The 24,258-nt window shown below is 42.5% G+C and overlaps 1 protein-coding gene across 1 annotated transcript; it reads right to left on the minus strand.

The window, feature by feature from the left end:
• Positions 1–8,203: 8,203 nt before the first annotated feature.
• On the minus strand, positions 8,204–23,026 carry LOC114040743 (membrane-spanning 4-domains subfamily A member 4A-like). The gene is made up of 8 exons (XM_027858921.1): positions 22,963–23,026; positions 22,669–22,852; positions 18,783–18,908; positions 14,347–14,403; positions 11,412–11,564; positions 9,812–9,913; positions 9,366–9,531; positions 8,204–8,524 (listed from the first exon to the last, which is right to left on the minus strand). The coding sequence occupies exons 1-7, from the start codon at positions 22,983–22,985 to the stop codon at positions 9,394–9,396; spliced, it is 783 nt and encodes a 260-aa protein (XP_027714722.1). The 5' UTR covers positions 22,986–23,026; the 3' UTR covers positions 8,204–8,524; positions 9,366–9,393.
• Between the last annotated feature and the right edge of the window lie 1,232 nt (positions 23,027–24,258).

Below are 24,258 nucleotides of genomic sequence, written 5' to 3' on the forward strand. Positions count from 1 at the left end.
GTTTGTCCTTTGTTCTGGGAGAGGACCATGGCATCAGGGAAGTGATTCCATGACATGCAAGTGAATTGGATCTAAGTGAGGGAGAGCTGTACAAAATCACTAGCCTCACTTTCTTCTTGGGAGCCACCTGGGTCCAATGGCAAGGTATAGATCAGGACCACTAGAGATAGCCATGGATGCAATGGAGGAACTTTGTCTTTTTCAGGCTAAGGTCTTTCACAGGTCTCAGTTGGAGTGAGGAAATGCCCATTCAGTGATTAAGGTTAGGCGAGAAATGAGGCAGAGAATGTCCTCTTTACCAGTACAAAAATTAGATCTGAGAGGGGAAGATTGTCAGGGTTTCTGACCGAAACAGAACTAATTGCCATTTACATTCACTTGATAAAATTTTATTTCTTAGAAATAAATTAATATGTAACTTATTTCTGTTCTGAAGGAACCCATTATTTTTTTCGTCAAATCAGCCACAGAAGCAGGAAGAATGCAAATTTTCATCCTAAACTGAAAGATCACTCTACACACAGAATTTTTTTTTTTAGCTTTTAAAAAGGAACAACCCCCAAAGTTAATACTTTTAAGATACATTTTACTCATATGATAGTTGCAGTACCTTCTCCATTCACAGAGTATGTATGTGATCAGAATAAAGACAAGATGAAGAAATTCTGGCAGAAAAGAAGAAAATAACCAAGAATATTGAATTAGAGGAAGTATTGAGAAGGAGAACTCTGAGGGAAGAATAACTTGCCATGGAAACTGGAAAAGAATAAAATGAGAGTAAGGGAAATAGTTGTCAGAGATTTCCCATGTCCAGGTCTCAGCAAAACTCCACCTGCTGGTTTCATAAGACACACAGAAGGAACCAGAAATATTGAACATTTCACATACCTCACTTTGGAGATATCCTGAAAGAGAGCCCTATGCAATCATCACTGACTTCATTGTAATTCCCTCCAAAGGACAATTCTCAAATCAGGTCCAATCACTATGTACCCCTCTAAAATTTGAAAAACATGTTTAAGAAATAGTAGGAAAGGAAAGGAAAGAAAGCAAAGTAAAGGGATTTGGAGCAATAATGAAGATTGAAAGGATTGTATTGAATCCCAGTCTCTAAACCTTCAAAAGGAGCAATCTCTTTACTCAAAGGAGAAATTATTTACAGAAATGATCATCTCAAATATAGGCAACATTGCAATGATAGTAAATAAAACAATTCTTGATTCCAGGGTCATTTTTAATTTGTTAATCCCTTGCTCATGGCCTGCACATGGTGTATATTTGAGAGAAATTTCCCTCTAGTTCATATTATATAGGCATAAAAGGATTGAAAACTCAGTACAATTAATAAATTGTGTCAGTGGTCTGATAGACATGGCTCTTGTGGTCATGGTAAACTTTATATTATTTGGTGTTTCAGATGTATTTGAATGTTATACTTATAATGATAGAACTCCAATATGGAGTCACTTTGATCAAGTGGACTGAAAACTCCTCAAAGTTTATAAGCAAAAATATGCATTTTGCCTTTTCCCCAGGTAACTCTCTGTCAGGCAGATGAAGCTTGATGCTTTGGATTGGATGAAACTCTGGATGGACTGGAGTACTCTGAATTTGTTCTCTTTCCTGGTACCCAAGATAGTTATCATTAGATCCTTCCCCCAGTTTATTCTATAAAGATGCAGAAACTTCCTCTACACAAACCTCACTTAAGCCTAGCAGTGGTAAGTGTCCTCTAGAACTTCTTCACATATAGATCCAGTAAGGAATATTTCCTCCCATATTTGGCACCAATAACTGGTTGTCAACCAGCCCATTCTTAGGAAGTATAGTATTGCCACCTGACCCCAACTTTGAGTGTATTTCCTCCCCGATATGTCTCCCACATTCTTGTAATGGATGAGTTTTTTCATCTGTTGGAGGAATCTCTGAATATTTAAAATGCCATACAGGGTATGTATGGATAGTCCCTATTTGTCTGCTTGCTGCTCTGCACATTAATAAAACCTTTAATCAGCTTCCTGAGGACCAGGCTTCTAGAAATAGTCAAACTCAGGTCTTTGTTTCAAACAGTGCTGTGAGGGTAAATAAACATGACTCTAGCAACAAACCAGTCGGTCAGAAATATGGATGACTATTTCATCAATCAGAAAAATAAAAACAACCATTTACTGTTGTCCTGGAACAGTCCAGAGGGAAGGACTTTGGAAGAAAATCTTATGACATATTTGCTTTGACTTCCAATACAAGGAGAAGAAACCCCCTATGACTAGGTCCCCTTCTTTTCTATATATGGGACCATAGGCTCTTTCTATGTGGCAAAGACTCTTCTCCATGTGATACTCAAAATGAGAAAACTGCAAACAGGATCACAAATAAACTTGAGAACAAGAGCCTCAGTTTCCCCAGGCCCACGGCCAACATCCCATATCTCTAAAGAGCCAGGGAGTAGGGCACTGTAAGTTGATTGGGAGTTGTTTTTCATGCATTTGTAGGCGTGTTCTCTGTTGCTAAAGATTTTTCTTTCCTAACGGATGCTCAGATTTTTAACAGTCCCTCTCACTTGGAAAAGCAGAATGTGAGACATGAAGCAGGACTTTGTTTAAGACAAAGGCAAAAGCTAGTAAGAGCAGGGCATATTTATGGGGCATTTGTGCCTCCTGGCTATTATTCTCTGTGTTCCCTGTGGATGGAGTAGGAAAGGAGGGCCATCTTCATGCCTCTTGGGTGCAAGTCGAGCAAATAGGTTGACCAGAGTCTGAGAGTGAGGGTCTCTAGGGACTGTCCTGCCCAGAATCTCTGCACCTGCTTCCTTCATCTTGGAAACTTCCAAAACTTAAGCATAGGAAGAGATGTTTGGAAATAATCTTCCACACCTTCTGCCCCTGGAGGCTTCACACCTTCCATGAGATATCCACAAGACTCTGATCTCTGTCAAGGTAGGTGTCTTGGGCCTTCCAAAGAACTATTTCCATTCTCCCCAAGCCAAATCTCTACAGTGACTGCACTCTACAGCCCAGAACACTCTGGGTAGATTCTCCTTCATGAACTGAGTTGCCCTAGACTTCAATGGGGGGATTCCAAGGGCATAAGTCTAGTGCTTTATGGCTAGAATTCTCCTTGATCAAATTCTGCTTACACTTTAAAGAGAAATGAGGTCTTCTACATGGGTGGGGAAGATTTGGGGCAATTTTATCAAACAGTAGACAGGGGGGTAGGGTGGGCCTTGAAAAAGAAATAAAAGAAAAAGAAAAAAACTGGATCCCCAATTAATAATTGGTTATTAATATAATAGAAAACTAATCACTTTTCTCATACCACAACTGTCACACTTGAATTGGGGTCAAGTCAGACTCTTTGCTCTCATCCTCACTAAGCCAACATCACAGTTAAATAATTTTTCTGTAATAAATATTTATCATTTCCTGATACTGCTGTCACTAAAGGTAAGACTGACAACACCCCAGTCTTTCAATGGTCTCTCCCCTGTGGGTTTTCCCTCCATAGATTGTGATCACAGCCCTCAGATGCCCATCCTGGGAGACTCCTGTCTCTATCTTCCCATCAATTTCCCACTGGTCACCTCTCCTCATCATGTAGCTTTTCCCTAATTTCTCCCAGCATCACAAACATACCAATGAAGCAAACGAGCACTTCATCAGTCACCACTACTCCTACCATGTGATTATGCACCTTATGTTTTACCCATGCACTTAATGAATGATGATCTTTTCATTTTTTTTTCTTCATGAGTCTTTTATTATAGTATACTGACATCTGGAAACACCTGTTTAAAAAGATGTTTTTAATCATCTCACCCTTTTCATTAAGTAGTTGGAGTTTACCTTTTAATGTTATGTCAACCCAATCAATGTTGTGAGTCTATGTGAATTAACTAGTTGGCACCAATTTCATTTGGAGCCTGGGATTAGCTGCAGACATAACGGACCATGGAATGTCATTGTATCCGCAGTGCCTAGCACAGGGCTTTGCACATGATAACTGATTCACAAATGCTGGTTGACTGATTCCTCTCAAGAGCATGAGTCCAGATATGGATCTATGCACAAAATATTGTTCTCTGTCTCACTTTTCATGGCATTTGGGCTATTTAAAAATAATGAAATAAAATATTCTTTTAAAACACAAAAGCCATTCTGAACTGATCATATGTATAAAAAACAGGCAACAAGAAAAGTTTGCCCCGGGTCTTGGTTTAACGAACTTTGCACCAAGACATTGTGACAATGCATGGAATATAAGACTCACGTGAGATACGAGGGATAACATGTGGAACACAAAAAATGTGGGAACAGCCTTTGTATGAGGAATGGATACAACAAAATGGGGAAAACAGCAGGAGGAATTGCAGCCGAGGGTCCCACAACAATCCTTCACCTAAATATTTGGAAAATGCAACGAACCTTGTCCTGATCAACAAATCCTGAGCAGATCAGGGTCAGGCACTTTTTCAGCCCAGCTGGGCAGAAAGAGATAGAAAAAGTGGATCTATGGACAAGATAAACAGAAGGGTGTGTGGCTCTTAGAATTGGGGCTACACCCTTGGTCATGCCACTGGGAACATTCAGTGCAGCCACTGATAAAGGCCTGAGGCTGTCTACCAGAGCAAGGAGAGGCCCCAGGCCCATAGGATGCATTCAGCTTTGGCAATTAAGAAGGAACTTCTACTAGCTGATAGCCCTGCTGCTTACTGCCCTATTTTCTATCACTAGTTTTCCATTCAGGGGAGACTAATGGACAGACTTTTGTCTAAGCATGTCCTTCTAAAGGAAGCCATAGTCTTAGGCCTTTGGCTAAGTAACTACCGAGTAGGGAGCCAGTTCTGAAGCAAGAATTAACTGTATGACTCTGGCCTCAGGAGTTGGGCAGGTTTGAGTTTCTGGATCCAGTCTAGTCTAAAAACTATAGTGTAAAAACCAGAGTATGAAATGAACCCACAGGTTACCCTACAGTTCTATTACACTGAATCTATAGTTTTCTAGCTTCTGTACACAGGTTTAATCCAACAGCAGTCTACTGGAATTCCAACTTGGGGCAAGGCCACAAGTTTGCCGTTCAGACCCAAACCCAATTCAGAGGTTTGGCCAGGAGAACAATGATCAGTTCTAAATATTGCATATATGTATTCTTCCGTTCTAAAAGAGAATCAGAAATTCCTTGGTTTGCCCAAACCTGAGTATTGAATGACCTAACTCATGCAAAATCAGTAAAATAGTTTCATTTTTTTAAATAAACCCCTTCATACCATTTTTTCACCTGATTGCCTCAATTTGCAGTCAAAACTAATACTCCAGAAGTTGTATTACTTGCTTTATATTTTTTGTACCACTATGTAAATGTGTCATGGGACATTTTTAAAAAATAATAATTGAATACCTACATCCACTATGCCATATTATTATAGCTTCAGCAGGTTAAAATGAACATCAATAGCATAAGCTGCAATTTTTATAGAAGTTTAAAGCTGCTGTTAATGTATAAAGTAAATCCTGTTTAGACTGTATATCTTCTTGTCTCATGGAGTAATTTTTTCTTTCCATTCTATTTTTGAAAGATTTTTTTTAATTGACCAAAGTTTTGTACTTCTTATTCTGAGTTGAAAATTCTCTTTCTAACAACTTTTTCCATAGTTCACATTCATTTCTGCATTTCCCCCATGATCACTCTCATTCAATTTTTAAAATCATTTAAACTCCTTAAAAACACTTAGCCTAATGATAAAACATGGAAATTCAAATTGTTTGTAAAACTTTATATGTATTTCTAAGAATATGTCTATATTGAGAAATGAAAGCAAATGTCTAGGTCAGCTTCTTACCTGGAAAAGTCTCAAAGATAGGTAAAGGAGGGCAGAAGATTGAGAATTGATCCAGCTCTTCAAAGAAGTGGAGGAGACAATTAGTTGGAGCTGGGAAATGTCACCACATATCTTTACACACACACACACACACACACACACACACACACGTATATACATATATGTACCTATATTCACATATATGTTGATTTATGAATGATAATATTTTTTCTTTTGAGTTATCAGTAGCTGGGGCCTTGGAGGTTGAAATGCTACAATCAGTGATTATAACTTCAGATTTCGTTTAAGTCATATTTGGCACTAAGAAATTTATTACTCTCTGACCCCAAGCAAGATACCTTATGTCTGTTTACTGCAGTTTGCTGTTCTGTAACAGGATAATAATAACACGTCCTCATATCTTTATGAAGAGCACGCTTGTACAGTACTTAACCCAGTGCTTGGCATAGAGAAAACACTATATTAATGTTAACTGTTTTTATTATTCTTTTAATTAGGTGTAATTGCTTCAAACTTGATAACTTAAATGAGGTTTTAGATGTGGTCAGTATACAGTACCAATGTTGATGAGGTAAATGATTTTCTGTGTTATTTGGAAATGCATTCAAATGCATTGAGGCTACTTGATTGGTAATGGGTTTTGTTTCATGCTTCAGATACATGATATTGTTTATGGTATTGTATTCTTGTACTGTGAAATGTGGTAAACCATTGTATCAGAGTTGTTAGAAAACAATTTCTCTTATAATATCAATGTTGTTAGATTACAAACTATACTTTAAAAAAAAAAGTGGTTTCCTAGGCTGGCCTCCTCCTCTTTGCAGGGATCCTTTCTTGCCTTCAGGGGACAGAGAGATGACATTCCACTGTGCTCTGGTTTCTGTGCCTGGCCTTGTCCTAAAAGCAGGGGTGGGGAAAGATGCCTCTCCATCCTGCTCCCTCCACCTGTCTCTTGGCCTAGCTTGTCCCCGCCTTATTGTAAAGAAAGAAGCATTCATTCAACTGTACTCCCTCCACTGGCCTCCTTGGCCAAGTATGCCTGCAAGGAAAAGAGAGAGATGATGCTCCATCAGCTCCCCGTCCTCTACTCTCTCTTGGCCTATGCTGCCTGACAACCTGAGGCAATTCTTTTCATTCAGTCATTTTTCAGTTGCATCTGACTTTCTGTGACCTTATTTGGGGTTTTCTTGGCAAAGTTACTGGAGTGGTTTGTCATTTCCTTCTCCAGTTTATTTTACACATGAGGACTCCACTCTGAGGTAAAACTTCTAGGGACTTTGAGAACCCGCCTAAACTTATTTGTCTTTGAAGTTGTACCCTTGATGGGGTATAGGCCCTGGAAACCATCCGCCTCCCTGGGCTTCCCCTGAACTCTCCCACATGGCCCCGTTGTTGGCCTGATGTTCATTCCACTGTCCTAGCATTGTGGCTTTGACTCTGCCCTAATGTCCAATTTTCTGTTACCTCTATCCTAGCTGGGGCCCTTCACTGTCTGCTACTTCCGGATTACCCTGGCCACTTCCTGCCCCTAATTCTGTCTAGACAGGAATGAGAAAGACCTAGTGTTTTTTTTTCTATCTCCACTACTGATGGTATTTTGGAAGCTTGATTCTCTTTTTATAGATGTGTTTACTCCTCTTGTCTATTGGCATGTTCCTATCTGTATCAGAGAGTGCATGGGAGGGTGGCCCTGAGAGGTTTTGTATGTCATAGAAGATCTCTTCAGGACTCTGCAGATGTGACCCTGGGCAGGTAAAAGAGCTTCCTGGGCAGGGCAGCTATATGGTGTGTGGATAGAAAATCATTCCTGGAGTCAGGAGGATCTGAGTTCAAATCAGACTTCAGACACTTATTAGTTGTATGACCCTGGGCAAGTCACTAAACCTGGACTGACAAAAACAAAACAGAACAAAAAAACAAACAAACAACAACAACAACAAAAAAAAAACAAAGCAAGACAAAACCTCCCTGGGTGTTATCAAGTCCCAGGTTATTTTTCCAGAGATTTTATAACTCTCCCAAGCAGAACCTAGCACTTGAACTTGGAGCTTACTTCATTTTCCCCTAGAACAATGAGCTGATTGCTGTCCCTGGTGTTGCTGGGAGCTGGGATGTGCTTGTCCCAGAGGCTAAACTCCACCCCTTCTACCTGAAGGGACGGGGAAGTTAGGGGTGCTAGAGAGAGCCTGGTTCCAAACTGGCCCCAAGGGGCACAATCAGAATACTGTGAGCTCCAGCCCTTTCTGTTTAGATGCAAAAGGGAGGAAAGCACAGACCCCCTTGTGCTCTAGAGCAACCCCTGGGGTTAGGTTAGAAAAGGGTAGGTTTCTAGGAGTTCATTCTAAAGTCTCCTAAAGAGAAGTTTAATCAATTAAGCAATCAATCAACTGACATTTATTAAGCACCTACTATGTGCCAGACACTGTGTATGACACTTGTGGAAAAAGTGTGAGACATTGTGAGGAACATGGGGGTTCAGACGAGGATGAACATGTTTCAAAAGCAGGTCAAGCTCAGGGAATCTGAGCAGGATGATGTTTGCTTAGAACACAGGAAATCTGAGTTCAGGAAAGTTCTATGAGAAAAGGGATCCAGTTGAGGTGGGCATCAGGTTTCTGGAACAGCAGTAGACTCATTGTTGGATGAATGGAAGGACCTGGGTCCTGGATCCATGGGCTTCTGATTTATCTGCGGAAAAGAGAAATAGGTATAATTTCTTTGATCTTGACCTGAGGACGTATGGCAGGATAAGTGAACTAGACAATGATTTTAACAGCCCGGTAGATGATGTGAGTCTGTGTGGATCTAAATCTAAAACGAGGTTAGGCAGCCTCTCTGAGTTCCCCCAGAGGTCCCCAGAGAAGGAATTCCAACTCTTTGTGTCTTGACCTGTCTTCCTGCCTGGGGTCAGCCCTGGAGAGGGGTGAGGTAGAGCAGCTACAAGGGTATAGAATATCGATGCCAGGATTTTGGTGGAGAATCACTGGACCCACTTCTGCCAGTAATGGCAGCAGAAACTCCCAAGGCTGGAGAATTTTCCTTATGGCCCCCTTTGCTCCCCTTCATCTGCATGGGAGGGACTGTGCCATAGTGGAAAGAATAATTCTTTGGAATAAAGATTCAGTCCCAGCTGTGCTACTTACAAGTTGTGTGACCTTGAGCTAGTCACTTTTCTTTTTTGGGCATCAGTTTCCTTGTCTGCTAAATAAGGGGGAATGGACTAGATGAAATCTAATGGTGCCTTTCCATTCTAAATCCATGCATATTCCTCCCTCCTTCTGCCCTCCTGTGACCCTGTCCCTCAGCATCCTGCCTCAGCGTATGACACTTAGGGGGAGCCGCAGACAAGCATGATCCACTGAAGGTTCTGATGATGCTGTCTTAGTGCAAGCCATGAAGGAATTCGTGGACTGTTCTCATGAGAAAGAGCCTATACCCAAGACTGAGGTTACTCTTTTATCAAAAACCTTCAGGAAAATTTAGTCATTTTCCTGTCTTTAGTTGAGAAGTATCCACTCAAAAAAAGTACCATCCGCGGCAATGAGGAAGCTCATGGTTCAAATGCCACAATTGGGATGACTTCCTGGGGACTTGTCCTCATCAGCATCTGAGCCCTGAATCACCAACCCTTCTTTGTGGGTGTCAGCAGTTGGGGCTTCTTGCACATAGGGAGAGAAAGGCATCACGAGGGTGACCTGCCAAGTCAACAGAAACCAATCCCATAAGTCCCTGACTGGAATGCCCGGGGAGACTGGCACTGGCAGGCAACTGCAGGCCATGCTGCCCACAGCCCCAGCTTCTCAACACAAATGGTCAGCCTGCTCTCCCCCTCCTCCCAATTCCTCCCTTATTCTTCCTTAGATGCTCTCTCTGAAGCTTACACAGCTTCCTTAATGTCCAGTCCAGGCCTTCTGCTTGCATGTCATGCATAAAGGTCCGTTGGACTGTGGGTACCATGTGGCATCAGGGACTTACCCCACCCTGGTTACAACAGGTCACATGACACCCAAATCCTGAAAGGGCGATGGCAATGGTGAATTCCAAGAAGGTAAAGACCAGCAGGAGAATATTGATACCCTAGAAACAGAACAGGACATATAACTGGGGAAAAAAGTAAATATTAAAGAAAATAAAGGAACAGGAAAGAGTGAGGGTTAGGGAATTCAGTGAGAAGGAAGGAAAGTTACCAAAGGTTAGCTAAGGTCAAGGATGTAAATAAGGAGGCCAGGCTTCTCATCCCAGCTTCAGCCCTGCCTAACTTCATGACATGGGATAACATCCAGGACCTCTACCATTCCCTTTTTATTTTTTTTAATCTACATATCATGAGAATTGTGGTCTTTCTGTCCACAACAGTGGAGAGAGAGCTAGCCTTGGAACCAGGAAAACCTGGTTTTCAGTCCATCTTCAGACACATAACAGCAAATCACCTAACCCTCAGTGCTCCCAGGTAACTCTCCAAGACCAGGCTTGGCAGAGTAATTGCCACCTTTGGTTAGTACAGAGGGCTTCCTCAGCACTAGACCCCTTCACTCACCTCACTGCACTTTCCAAACAAAAGCAATCATGCCTGTTCTATCCTGTGTCCCTGGAGCCTCTCTGAGGATACCATAGGAAAGCCATCAGACGAATGAGAAACACTAAAGATACATTAAAGTAGGGGTTTAGACTGGAAGACTGGGGCCTCTTCCAGCTTTAAACCTGTGATCTTATGCTTTATCTCTGGGTCTCAGATAACCCATCCTTGGGTGAGACCATAGGCTTTAAATCCAGAGTCCATGAGCTTATTTTTCAACTATATTAGTAACTATTCAAATATAAGAGGTTTCTCCTATTCTATTTTGTACTTTATTTTATGAATTAAAAAATATGAACCTCCCTCGCCCAACAAGGGGGGGTGCCATAAAAGTCCAGGAGACATACACAAAGTTAAGGACCCTCATGTTAATGATCTCAAGCCCCCTTTTAGCTTTAAATCCATGATCCCCTAAGGGCAGCTAGGTGGTACAGTAGATAGACCTTCATGACTAGAGTCAGGAAGCCTTGTGTTCAAATCTTACCTTCCACATACTAGCTGTGTGATCCTAGGCAAGTCACCTAATTTCTGTTTGTCTCAGTTGCCTCATCTGTAAAATGAGGATCAAATAAGATTCTATTCATAAAATGCTTAGCACAATGCCTGGCACAGAGTAAGCACTTTAAAAATGTTAGCTTATGATTATCCTCCTCTGCACCTCAGTTTATCCATTTATAAAATGTGGAAGCCACACTAGATGTTCTCCCAGCCCCTTCTCTGTTCTAAGTCTATGATCCAATTAAGTTTTTATGGGGGTGGAGTGAGAGATAGGAGAATGCTGAGGATAAAGTCCATGGTACTGGAAGATTCAATAAACTTTATCCACGAAATCATAAGTCATTAGAGAAAATGTGGACCTTGCAAAGGTAGATCTTCCAAGATTCGTACCTGAATCTGTCTGCCCATCGCCAAAGGCCTCAGAGTCTCCCAGGCAGACCAAAGAGAAGGTCATATTCTCCTGTGGAGTTCTTATTCCCACCCAGCTCAGGGAATACTTACAAGTAAGATGGAGAAGGTCATAGGATAGACATCAGACTCAGTGGCATAAAGATGAAAGAAGGTTAATGTAGTGCCTAAACTGCCCAGAAGTAAATAGAACCCAATCCCTGAGACGATGGCACTGACAATGTTCAATCCCAGGCTGCTCTCGACCTGAAAAGAAAGATTCAGAAATGGTCAGAGAGTCTGTTACTAACCGGCCCTGTTAGCAGAGTTGCCAGATGCAGAGTTATGTAAGCCCTAGGGAGAAAAAAGAAGGCCAGATTTGGGATGCACATGAGAGGGCTACTTCCTCCCTGGGTAACCACTCCAAGGCCTTTCCCCTCTCTCTGGGCCTCATTTCCTCCATGAAAGGGGGTTGGACTAGATGGTCTTCCAAATCAAAATTCTATGAAACAAATGAGAAGTATCAAGAGGAAGAAGAAAGAGGAACGGGCCCAAAGAGAAAGGAAGGCAATTGAGAGACCAGAGATCCAGAGCTGTCTTTACATGGGCTGTCTGTCCCCTGGGCCTGGGATGCCCTCCCCCTTCCCTGTTATCTCTTGGGATGTTGAGTTTCCCTCAAGGCTTCAGCTCAAGTACTATGTGCTACATGAAGCCTTTCCAGATTCCCCAGTTGCCAATGTTTCCCATCACCCAAAGCACCTGCTCTCTACTTCTGTCCATTTATGTGACTAGGTGGAGATTTGTACATGTTATATTTGTGTATGTGCAAATTAATCTGTATAGTGATACAAATATTTATATACATAGACACCCATTCACCAGCTAGACCATGAATTCCTTAAGAGCAGGAGCTAGTTTTCTTTGCTTTTCTTTATTTGAACCCTACTGTTTAGCACAGTGCGTGGTGCCTAATCTTTGCTTAAAAAAATTCTTATCTTTGATCTTGTCTTTGTATTTCTTTTTGGATTGACTGTTACCCAAGGTCCGCTAGATGGTAATAGGCAGAGCCTGGATCTCAACCAGGGTCCAATAAATTGATGGAGACCGTTAATAAATGCTTATCGACTGACTGAGACAGCAATGTAATTTTTAATTCAATTCAATAAACATTTGTTAAGCACCTACTAGGTGCCAGGCATCATGCTAAACACTAGGGTTACAAAAAGAGGAAAAAGACAAGGCATTTACAATCTTGCCCTCAAGGAGCTTACATTCTAATGGGTCAAAAAATATGTAAACAAATATATACAAGGCAAGCGATATACAGGATAAATAGGAAATAATTAACAGAGGGAAGGCACTGGAATTAAGAGGGGTTGGGGAAGGCTTCATGTGGAAGGTGGGATTTCAGCTGGGACTTCAAGGAAGCCAGTAGTTGTCAGGTCAGTAGCTGGAGCAGAGGAGGGAGAGCATTCCAGGCATGAGGACAGACAGAGAGAATGCCTGGAACCAGGACATGGAGTAGCTTTTAGGTGGAACAGCAGGGAGGCCAGTGTCACTGGATTAGAGTACATACTGGGAGAAAGGAGTGAAAAGACTGGAAGGGCAGGAGGGGCCAGGTAAGAAGGGCTTTGAACACCAAATAGCCAGTTCTACCACTTAGTACCCACGGGACCCTGGAGCAGTCACTTCCCTTCTTTTGCTCAACACCTTCCTTTCTAAAATGATGGTGCTGAATTAGGTGACCTCGAAGGTCTCTTCTGCCTCTAAATCTAATGATCCCAGAGCTCTATCGAATGAAGCAGAGGAAGAATGTTGGGGAGAAAGGGGAAATATCTGCTCAGAATGGGGGAAGGTAGGGCCCTCCCAGGACCATCTGACCTTCCCCAGCCCCAAAGGCCAGTCTCATTAAATTGGGGCCAATTTATTTCAAATCAGTTTCACAAACCTCCATTACATGGTGATTGTATACTAGAAACTTTGAAACAAAGATAAAATAAATGAATCAATTCCTGCCCTCCAGGCACTTCTATTCTCTGACTTACAGACTGACAGAAATTAGAAGGCATCTTCCATCTAAAACACCTTTGCAGAGGTAGAAGGTCTACAGGCCTGTGATACTATATATATTTTGAAAATGTTTGAATGCATTGATGGGTTTTGCTCATTTATTTTCTTCTTCCTCTTTTTCTTTCAAAAATTGTTATATGGATGGTCTTTGGAAAAGCAAAGGGGGGTGCAGCTAGATGGCGTAGTGGATTGAGCACCGACCCTGAAGTCAGGAGGAGCTGAGTTCAAATCTGGCCTCAGACCAAACACTTGACACTTACTAGCTGTGTGACCCTGGGCAAGTCACTTAACCCCAATTGCCTAAAAAAATAAAAACAAACAAAAAAACAAAAAACAAAAGAAAAGTGAAGGGGAAGAATAGAGGAGAAATATAGATAATATAAAAGATACAAATCAAATTTATTTATAAAAATAAATATATTAGTATAGTCATTGTACATCATTTTCCTTACACCACTCTGCATTTAGTTCTTAACGCTCTTTTCATGGTTCTCTTTTCCCATCATGCTTTTTATTTCTGATAGTACAGTAATATTCTATAACATTCGTGTCCCATAATTTGTTCATCTATTCTCTAAAAGACTGGAATCTAGTTTGTTTCCAGTTCTTTGCTACCCCCCCCCCCCCCCACACACACAAGCTGTTTTCACTATTTTGTTGTAACTGGAGCTTTTCTTTTTGGTCAATGACCTTTTTGGGGTATAAGCTTAGTGGAGGATCTGTGATTAAAAGGTAAGGACATTTTAGGCTCTTTATTTGTATATATTTCCAAAGCAGTTGTACCAATTCACTGCCCTACCAACAATGCATTAGGGTGGTTTCCAAAACTTTCTGTCCTTTAAGATGACTTCCACCCTCTCTACCAAATCTTCCCTCAGAGTTCCTGTAGAAAAGACGAAGTCTGTTGTCCTCCCCCTCCCCCCACCCAATCATTACCACCCCCTTCCTTCTTGGGCTGAACAGAAAAATGGCCACTCACCATGCCTTTTGTGGTCCTGTTCTCAGCAGCGATGGAAAGGGAGCCAGAGAGGATGAACTGTTAACATGAGAAGGGCTATCTTAGGGCCTGCAACCCCCCTTCCACCCCCATCAAGCTCCCAAACTTTTCATAGAAGGCCCACCTTCTCCCATCCCTAAAAGTAGGTAACTTGTGATGGGCACATTCAGTCAGTGGAGCACTGAACCAGCTGGAGAGCCAGTCTGGCTGGAGACTTAGAAGGATTCCAAAGCACTCTAAGGCCTCTAAGCAGAGGGTGAGAGAGACCAAGGGAAACTGGAAAGCCTATGCTGGAGGGTCTTCTCTTTCAGAGAGCCCCAGCTAGGACTACTGACCAGAAAGGGGAAAGTCAGTGTAGTCAGGAACTCTTAATCTGGGGTCTGTGAACTTCAAAAATACATATTTTGATAACAATATTTCTTTTGTAACCTCACACATTTTATTCTATACCTTTTCAACATGATTCTGAGAAGGAGTCTAGAGGCTTCACTAGACTAAAGCAGGAGTCTGTGATACCCAAAAGGTCAGGATCTCCTGACTTAGATGGTTGGGAACTGTGATGTCACTGTGTTTTTCTTCATCTAATAGCATTTGTAATACTATACGAAGGACTTAGTACAGTGCTTTGTACATAATAAACACTACATAAATGTTAGTTACTATTATTATATAGCACTTACTATGTGCCTAGGATGGTGCGAAGCACTTTACAATTATTATCTGATTTGATCCTCATAACAACCCTGGGAGGTGGGTGCTGTTATTATCTCAATTTTATAGTTGAGGAAACTGAGGCAAACACAGGTGACCTGACTTCATACAGGGTCACACAATTAATAAGTGCATGAGGCTAGGTTTGAATTCAGTACTTACTAACTCCAAGCCCAGTGGGCCACCTAGCTGTCCCCATGATTGTTATTCATAAGGGTAACTTATACCCCAAATAATTCAGATCAGCAACTCATTCGGACCTCAGCCTCTTAGAGACTTGCCTGGGTCATTAAGGGACTTGCCAGGCTCCCACAACTTTATGTGTCAGAGGTAAGGTTGGACCCAGGCTTCCTGGTTCTTTATCCATGCTGCCTTCCACCATGCAGGGCTAACTGGGGCCACAGATAGAGCAAAGAAGAGCTTGAGATCTCACAGACTGATTATTTCCAGTGCTACAGGATCTGATGATAATGGCACACCCAGCTGGAACAAAATGGGAAAGGGTGCTTAATGGATGCTTATTGAATGAATAAATAAATAATTGATCCCATAACTAGAGATGAAATTCTGCTGTAACTGAAGGAGCACAGATTCTGTTTCCAGGAGCCTGCAGGGTCCTGGATCTAGAACCAAGGGAGACCTCAGACGGATCTTTTTCTCAATCCCAAGGAGTCACTGTAGGAAACAATACCAGGACAGCAAGCAAAAGAATTGAAGCCCATCCTAAGTAGAATATACCCTTCTAACTCATCACAGACACATTACCTAGAGCTTCAGAAACAGATGCTACACAGTCTGATCCCCAAGGGGATCTTCCTTGTCTGAGAAGGACTCAGTCAACAGGACTTGTTTAAAAGGCCTCAGGAAACAACCCTCCATGTCAGTGACCATCCCTCTGGTGCAATGAAAAGCTACATGCAGATTTCTTATCTGGGAGGAGATGGGAGAAATCTTCCCAGTGGGTGAGTGATTGAAATCAAGTAGTACTTAAAAAGGGGAAGTTGGCCAGGTGCTTCCGGACTGAAAGAAGATGAAGAGAGACATTCAAGTTAAGCTTGAAAATGTGCCTATGTGTGTATGTGTGTGTGTGTGTGTATGTGTATATGTGTGTGTGTGTGAGTGTATGTGTGTATGTGTGTGTGCTGGGATTAGAGAGTGGGTAGGGAGATTAGACTTTTATCGCACAAAAGACATGGCCAAGGATTCCAGCAGAAATTGGGCGATTTTCTGGATGGAACACCCCATATTATGGACTTCTATGACCCTGTGCCCAAAGACCAGCCAAAGCATGCCATGGGCTTATACTTCTAGGCACAAACCTACAAGGCTGTTGAACTAGTTCTATGATAACCAACTGTTGCAAGATGAAAACAAGACACTGGGTTTAAGCCGAGGGATTAAGGTTGCCCTTCCCCAAAGGAAAGAGGGGGGAACATGGAGAAAGAAACAAGAATGGTACAAGAGTCTGTTTGCTGCAGGCCCAGAAAACAAATAGGACCCTGAGAATTGCTGTGGTCATTTCCCCTCTATCTCATCCCGGAGCTGTACCTTCAATGACAGGAGAGGCAGAATAGTTCAGGGACTGAGCTTTGGAGTGATGGGGTCTTTGGTATAAATCCCACTTCTGACACCAACTGGGTGATCATGGGTGAATCACTTCAGTCTCTGAGCCTCAGTTTCTTCATATGTATAACGAAAGGGATGGCCTAGAAGAGCTTAAGGCCACTTCTATCTCTAAATCTATGATCTTGTCAAAGATGATAGGGGTCTGCTTATTCTCGATTACTGTGTTTGTAAAGGGCTCCCTTTACAAGGGAATAAGATAGTGCTAACTGTAACCACTTTGGACAGCATGGTCCAGCCTGAAATTCTGGGACGTGGCCTTTCCTGGAACACGTGCCAAAGGAGAACCAGAACCAGCTTAAACAGGACTCACAGTGCTGACGACATGGTGGATGCACACGTATCCCACTATCATCCACTGGTTCAGTTGATGTCTCTAACTAGAGTAGGGGCTAGTCTCTCTGTCCCTAGAATTCCAGACTGGACTGGAAGCGAAATGAACCAAATGCCTTGGGCACCAAACTTTTAAAGAGGATTCTAAAAGGGACATGGAAAAGGAAATCCTCTGATATACAATCACTAAGCCTGAGAGAGAAGAACTGGAGATGTACAAAATGGGGAAACAAACCCTGGTGAAGGAGTCCTTGGTCAGTTGTTTTCAGCCACAGCAGATGCATAGTGACCTCATGGGGGGGGGAGGGATGTTGGTAAAGACACTGGATTGGTTTGCCATTTCCTTCTCCAGCTCATTTTACAGATGAGGAAGCTGAGACATACAGAGTTAAGTAACTTGCCCAGGGTCACGGGGCTAGGAAGTGACTGAAGTTGGATTTGAACTCAGGTTTTCCTGACCCAGGCCCTCTACTCTATCCACTGCACTGCCTAGTAGCCTCTGGCAATGGAAATTGAATGTCAAAGCATGGTGTGATCTTATATCCTCACCAGAAGTCTTCTAGCAAAGGATGAAAAACAAATCGCACTGCAAAGTGTCCCAGGGGACATGACTTCAAATCTAGCCTCTGATGCTTAATAATCCTGTGACCTTAGAAAAGTCACTTGAGGCACCTCGATGGAGCAGTGCACCCTAAACTCAGGAATACCTGCGGTCAAATCCCACTTTAAAGATTTATTTAGTTAAATAAGCCGGAGCAAGTTACTTAACCTCCTTTAACCTCAGTTTCCCTTGTAAAATGAGGGTAAATAATAGTAGCTACATTGCAGGGCTGCTGTGAGGATCCGAAAAGGCAACAGGTCAGGTCCTTTGCAACCCTTAGAGCACTATATAAATGCTTGTTGTTATTGTTGTTGCCGCTGCTGTGGTTATTATCTAGTGTCTTTGGGACTCAGTTTCCTATCCTGTAAAATTAGGGTATAGGACTAATTAGCCTAGGAGGTGGGGTCTTTAGTTAGTTCTCTGATCCTGAGTGAAGCCAGTAAAAGGGAGGCGAGGGAGGGCTGGGACCGGATGGTCCACAGATTACCTATGGGGTTACTTGCTTCTCTCTTCCTGACCCCCAGGACCCACCCCAACAACTTTCCAATAGTGCTCTGAAGCTTCATGAAGACAAAGTGGGGAGGGGCAAAGTTGGAGGGCTGCTGGTGTGAAATGAGAATAGAATCTGAGTTAGGGAATGTTTTAAACAAAGGATCATCACACGTGCTTCAGAAGTAAATAGTGATCAACTTTAGAAACAAAGTGTTGTCTGGGCAAGGTTTGGGGCCTGATTTAATGAAATCAATAAGAAAGATTAATAATGGACAGATCAGTAGTTTTAGGCAAATGTGCTGCTGAAGAGCTGTTGATTGTATTGGTCAGAAGTCAAAGCTCCACTCTTAGGTCTGAGCTCCATCAATGGATTGCTCTGTTCCCTTTTTAAATAGATGGCCTGTACAGCTCCTTCCTGGCTAAATGCTTTCTCCTGACTGGGTATTAATGGGATCAAAATAGTTGTGGGGCAGAAAGCGTCCCCTTGCAGGGTCCAGGTTTCTGGCAGGCTCATGGGTCCATGGGCTGCCCTCAGTTCCAACCCCAGTACAGAAGAAACAGCTAGAATAAAGGACTTTTGGACTCAGACAACCTCCTGGGGCCCAAAAGGTAGATTATCTAATTACTCCTACAAGGAATAACACCAGGGACTACTCACAAAAGCCGGTCCCCAGAATGTGTAGCCTGAGTAGAACAAAAAGTGTAATCCAAGTTGCTTATGAAAGATGAGATCCAAAAGAATGCCCAGGCTGAAGTTTATGAGGCCGATCATGATTTGAACCACCTAGAAGGGAAAGAGATTGTGAGGCGCTTGCCCAGCAACAGAAAGGGAACTCAGGCCATTTAGTCCAACCTGGGCCTGTACACTACATATTTTCCCCGATGACAACATCTGATCTTTGCTTGCAGAATTCTAATGAAAGTGAACTTTATATCTTGAAACAGGCAACTCCACATTGGGATCAGTTTAACTCAGGAGTTCTTAAACTCTAGTCCATTGACCCCAGTGAAATCTGAGAATAGCTTTCAGGTATCTGTTTCTGTGATCAGACCAGAAAGAAATTATATTTATCAGAAAGAAATTATATTTTGTTGGCACTAAGTTCTAACTAAAATTTAATTTTTTCTTAGGGTATTTAAAAACATAATTATGACCAACTTTACTCAAGCCTCAGAGTGAGAGCAGCCCTTCTTGCCCAGACTAACCTCAGTACTTGAGCCCCTGGTCCCACGCCCGCCTTTCATCTCTGGCAGATCACCAGCACAATCTTGGCCCCTCCCTCTCATATTTCATCTTGCCCTTTCTCCTCCAGCCTTCCCTGCTGCCTACAAACATGCTCAGATATCCTGAGGAGCACATCTACTTGGCCAAGCAAAGGTTCTTAGCTGCTCCAGGTGATCAGAGTTGCCCCATTGACCTAGCTTCCTGATGACCTAAATCCAAAAGCCAATGTATTAGAAGTGAGGGGGAGGGGGTTCCACCTGCTTGATATACTTCTGCTTCAGCCTTTCCTCTCTCTAATCCATCCTCTCATGTGACTGCCAATGGGTTTCCTAAAGCACAGATCTATCCATGCCACTGCCCTGCTCTTTAAAATTCAGTGGTTCCCCATAGCTTCAGGGCTGCATTTGAAGTCCTTCATGATCTGGCCCCAACCTTTGCAGCCTTATTGTACATCATCTCCCTTTACTTTTCCACAGTCTAACCCAACAGGCCCTTTGCCTGTTCCTCACACTTGACAGTCAGTCTCCAAGTGTAGAAATCCCTCCCTCCTGACCTTTGCCTCTTAGAATCCCTAATTTTCTTCAGATCACTGCTTAACCATCAGCTTCTACATGAGGCCTTTCCTGATGTTGCAGCTGCTATCTCCTCCCTCTAAAAAAATTGGCCTTCGGTATACAGTGTACATATATATGTACATCTGTGCTCATGCAGTCTCCCTGGAGGCCAGGGACTGATCTGTCTGTTTACATATACCCCAGAATCTAGCACAAAATTTGGGGCATAATAAGTGCTTACTAAAAGCTTGTGGAATGAATAAGTAAGGCAAGAAGCCTCCTCTCCTTTTCACTCTTCCTAATCCACATCCTCAGTCAGTCCCTGGGGCTTTCCAGTCATGTCTTCCCCTAACCTTTCCCTCCTCTGAACTTCCCCCTTGCTATGTAGGACACCACCATCCTCCCAGTTACTCCTGCTTCCAACCTCTTTGTCATTCTCAAGCCCTCACTCTCAGTCAACTAGCCAAGTAGTTGTGTTAGCCAACTAGCTGTGAAAGCTCATCATTCCTGTCTTCACATCTCTAGCATGTGTCCCCGGTGGCTCACTCACACAGGCACTCTCTCCTGGGCTATGAGAATAGCCAGGGATGGGCTGGCATCAGCTCCAATTGGGTCTAAGGAACCAAGCGTTAAATTTTCAACATGGCCATCTACTCCTTGGAAACTGACAAATGCTACAACTTTTTTTTAATTGTTGCGACTTAAGAAAGTGACACAGAAAATGATAATTTTACAGATTAAACTTAATTCAGAGAGCCATGTATTGAACATTTACCAGGACATTCATGGAACAGCCTTCTAATTGGTCCTTGGACTCATCAAATTCCAGTCTAATCCATCCTCCACATTCTCCAAGTAGATTTTCCTAAAGAGAGGCTCCCATCATATCATCACTCTTCTCAACAAACTCCAATGGCTCCCTATTGCCTCTAGGATCAAATTAAAATGCCTCGGTTTATCATTTAAAGACTTTACAACTTGGCCCTTTCTAGTCTTCCCAGTCTATTTCCATTTGATTCTTTCCTTCAGTTTTACAGGCTGGCCATCGGCTCAATGATTGATTGCTACGGTCCTGTTGTTCTCAAATTAAAAAAGGCTGTGGCTGGTAACTCGCTTTGCCCCAGAACTACAATTCTCTACCAGATGGAACCTTCTTTGCTGGAGGTACCTGGCAGCAGGGATCTGAGAGAAGAGGAGCCCACACAGATAAAACACAGAGACTATGTATAACCTATGTCAGAGGAGGTACTAAGGGAAGAATGGAACCCAACCGCCTTCAAGTAGATGGTCTTGAGCACCATTTGTCCATCAAATGGGTATGATGTCACCATAGCTACCTGAAGACAAGAAACTGGATCTTTGGGGTTTCTTAATATCCCTTCCATCTCTAAACTATATAATTTTCCTTCTGATTCATTGAATTACTTTGCAAACATTATATAAAATGTGAATTATTATGATAAATGATGGAGGAGAGGCTCAAGCATAGAAAGGTTTGCAGGTCACATAAATAAAGGGAAAGGTGAGAAATGAAATTAGGAAAGATAATTGACCTTGGCCACAGGGACCAAGTTTTGTTTCAATGCCTTTTTACCCTCCCAAATATTTGTATGGAAGAGGAAAAGTTTTGGACTTTTGCACCACGGACTTGCACCATGACCCCAAAAGTCATTCAAAGTTTGCTAGAAGGATGGATGGGATGCTGACAAGAAGCACTCTCAGCAATGTGATATTAAGTGGTGAATTAGATGTCTTTTCTGACCCTAAATCAGACAGATTTCTGACAGAGACATGGCCCTGGTTTCTATGGTGGTTAGGAAATATAGTTGAAGAGGCAGCTATAACCCTCAGGGCACAGTTTAACTAAAATGGTGCTAGCTCGGTGTTCCAAAGAGCTTAGCTGCAGTAATGATTCTCCTTCTGAAGAGATTCCAGTCAAAGCTTAAAGAAATAAGCACAACTTCCTTAGGAGGGGGGAGGCCTTGGAGTTATCTTTGTTTTCCCTCCCTAGTCACTTGACTGAGTGTAGGAGGGTTTCTGCCTTCCTCTAAAGGAATATAGCAAACAAAGCTTCCCATCCTTGAAAGCAAAAGATTGGAGGCAACCTCATTTTGTCTATGAAGATGAGATCATAGTTAGCTAACTGAAGCTGACTGGGGGGTAGGGAGGGATACTACAATAAAAGTGATAATAAATACCGGACATGAGAAGACAGCTCTCCCCTTTGTGGAGTCACTGGGACACTAAGGCCCAAGACTGATGAATTCCCTGCCTCCTGTCTTTTCCCTCTCTGCAACAGATTCCACTGTTTTTTTTTTCCTAAACTTCTTCCCTCTTCTCTCATAGGCATTCTCTCCAATGCGCCCATAGAAGATCATTTAGAGAAAAAAGGCAAACCTAGGAAATAAAGCAGAAACTCCTTTTGCAGGGTCCTCTCATCCTTCAGAAGAGATGTGCTCAAAGATGAAAGGCAATGTCCTTACATCCCTTCCTCACTGCTCCCTGCAAGTTCTTGGGACAAGTGAACTCTAGATAGGAACTTTCACAAGGGGAGGCATAGCCTAGGGAATCTCTCTCTATCCTTTGGGATGAAGACTCATCAGGCCCCTCCCTAGACACATAAATGGTCCTGCTAGAACTGTAGGAACACTTCCCAGGTACCTGGCTCTCCCTGGGTAAAGGAAGCTGAGCCCTTGGGAGGTGGCAAGGAAGTCCTCTCATCTCCCTAGCCTGGTGAGGGGGAGTCCAGGAGAACACTGACTTACCCCCAGGGCCTTGGGCTCCCCTATCAGGAACTTCTCCAGGGGCTTTTTCCTCTGATAGAACTGCATGGTTGCCTTGACCGGCTCCATCCCTGATCCCTGCTGGGCATCCCTGGGGCCTGGTTGGGGAATAGTCAGGACTGTTCCTTGTGATGTTGCCTGGGACTCCATGAGGCAGCCTATGGTCCTGCAGGAAGAGAAAGGAAGTTACACGAGGCCCTGACCAAAAGGCAAGATAAATCTGAGAAATAATGGGAGCTGCAGGAGGATGGGCAGAGCCAGGAGCCCATAGCTTACCTTTGTAGCCTTGGAACTGCCATTAGGCCTATGGGATATCGGCAAGCCTCTCAATCTCCTTAGGCTTACAAGCACCCCTCCACACTGTCCAAAGCAACCCTCTCTCTGACCAAGACTTGATGTACCAGGAGGGTAATAAAGGAGCCCATGTAGAGGTTTGGTACTTATCACTGCTGTGGACTAGCGTCTCCCTCTGCCTTACCTTGCCAAACTCTCTACCTTAGGAACTCTTTTAAGCAAATTAATATATATTTTTTTTACCCCAAATACATGTAAAAACAATTTTTAACATTCAGGTTTTTGTTAAGTTTTCAGTTCCAAATTTTGTCTTTCCCTCCATCCTCTCCACCCTCCCTGAGACAGTAAGCAATCTGATACAGGTTATACATGTACGATCATGTAAAACATATTTCCATATTAGTCATTTTATGTAAGAAAACTTGAACCAAAAAGAAAATGAAAGAAGGAAAGAAAATAAAAATAGTATGCTTCATTCTGCATTCAGATGCCATCAGTTCTTTCTCTGGAGGTGGATAGCATTTTTCATCATGAGTCCATCAGAATTATCTTTGATTATTATATTGCTGAGAATAGTTAAGTTATTCACAGTTGATCATTATACAGCATTGCTGTTAATGGATACAATGTTCTCCTGGTTCTGCTCATGTCACTCAGCATCAGTTCATCTAAGCCTTTCCAGATTTTTCTGAAATCATCATTGCTTATCCTAAGTTACAAACCGCACCTGTAGAAATTATTAGTTTGACCTGGCTTTGTATTGGGTCGTAAAGATGTTCATAACCATAAGACTATCTATACCAACTCCCTACCTCGTTATCTACATCCTGGACTCCTCATTATGTGTATTTTAGACATAAGACATATGTATACTCCCTACATCTATCTTATCAAATAAGACATCGATTGGTGGCAGACTGGGCAACGCTCAGTTGGCCCTGACCTATAGTTAACTTAGTGATGTAGCAGGCCTAAAACCACACAACCTACCTTGGACTTTTCCTGGTGAACTCTGGGTAAAATACCTGAGCAGTAGATAGAAAAAGTACACGTTCTTTAAGAACTGACTACTCCTTAACCACTCCCTAATCCCACCCTGAATCATCTAGTTAGCATATTTGGCAAATGCTTTACTATATTTCATCCTATATAAATTTTAACTGTGCCCCTCTAAGATGGCACGTTCCTTAAGAATCCTTGCCCACTGAATAGCATAACGATAAATCTTTGCCAACTTGACTTAAAGAATGCTTGAGTCCATGAATTCATTCGAGATAA

The sequence above is a fragment of the Vombatus ursinus genome, unplaced genomic scaffold (genome assembly GCF_900497805.2).
Source record: "Vombatus ursinus unplaced genomic scaffold, bare-nosed wombat genome assembly UNPS02013931.1, whole genome shotgun sequence".
Lineage (NCBI taxonomy): Eukaryota > Metazoa > Chordata > Mammalia > Diprotodontia > Vombatidae > Vombatus > Vombatus ursinus.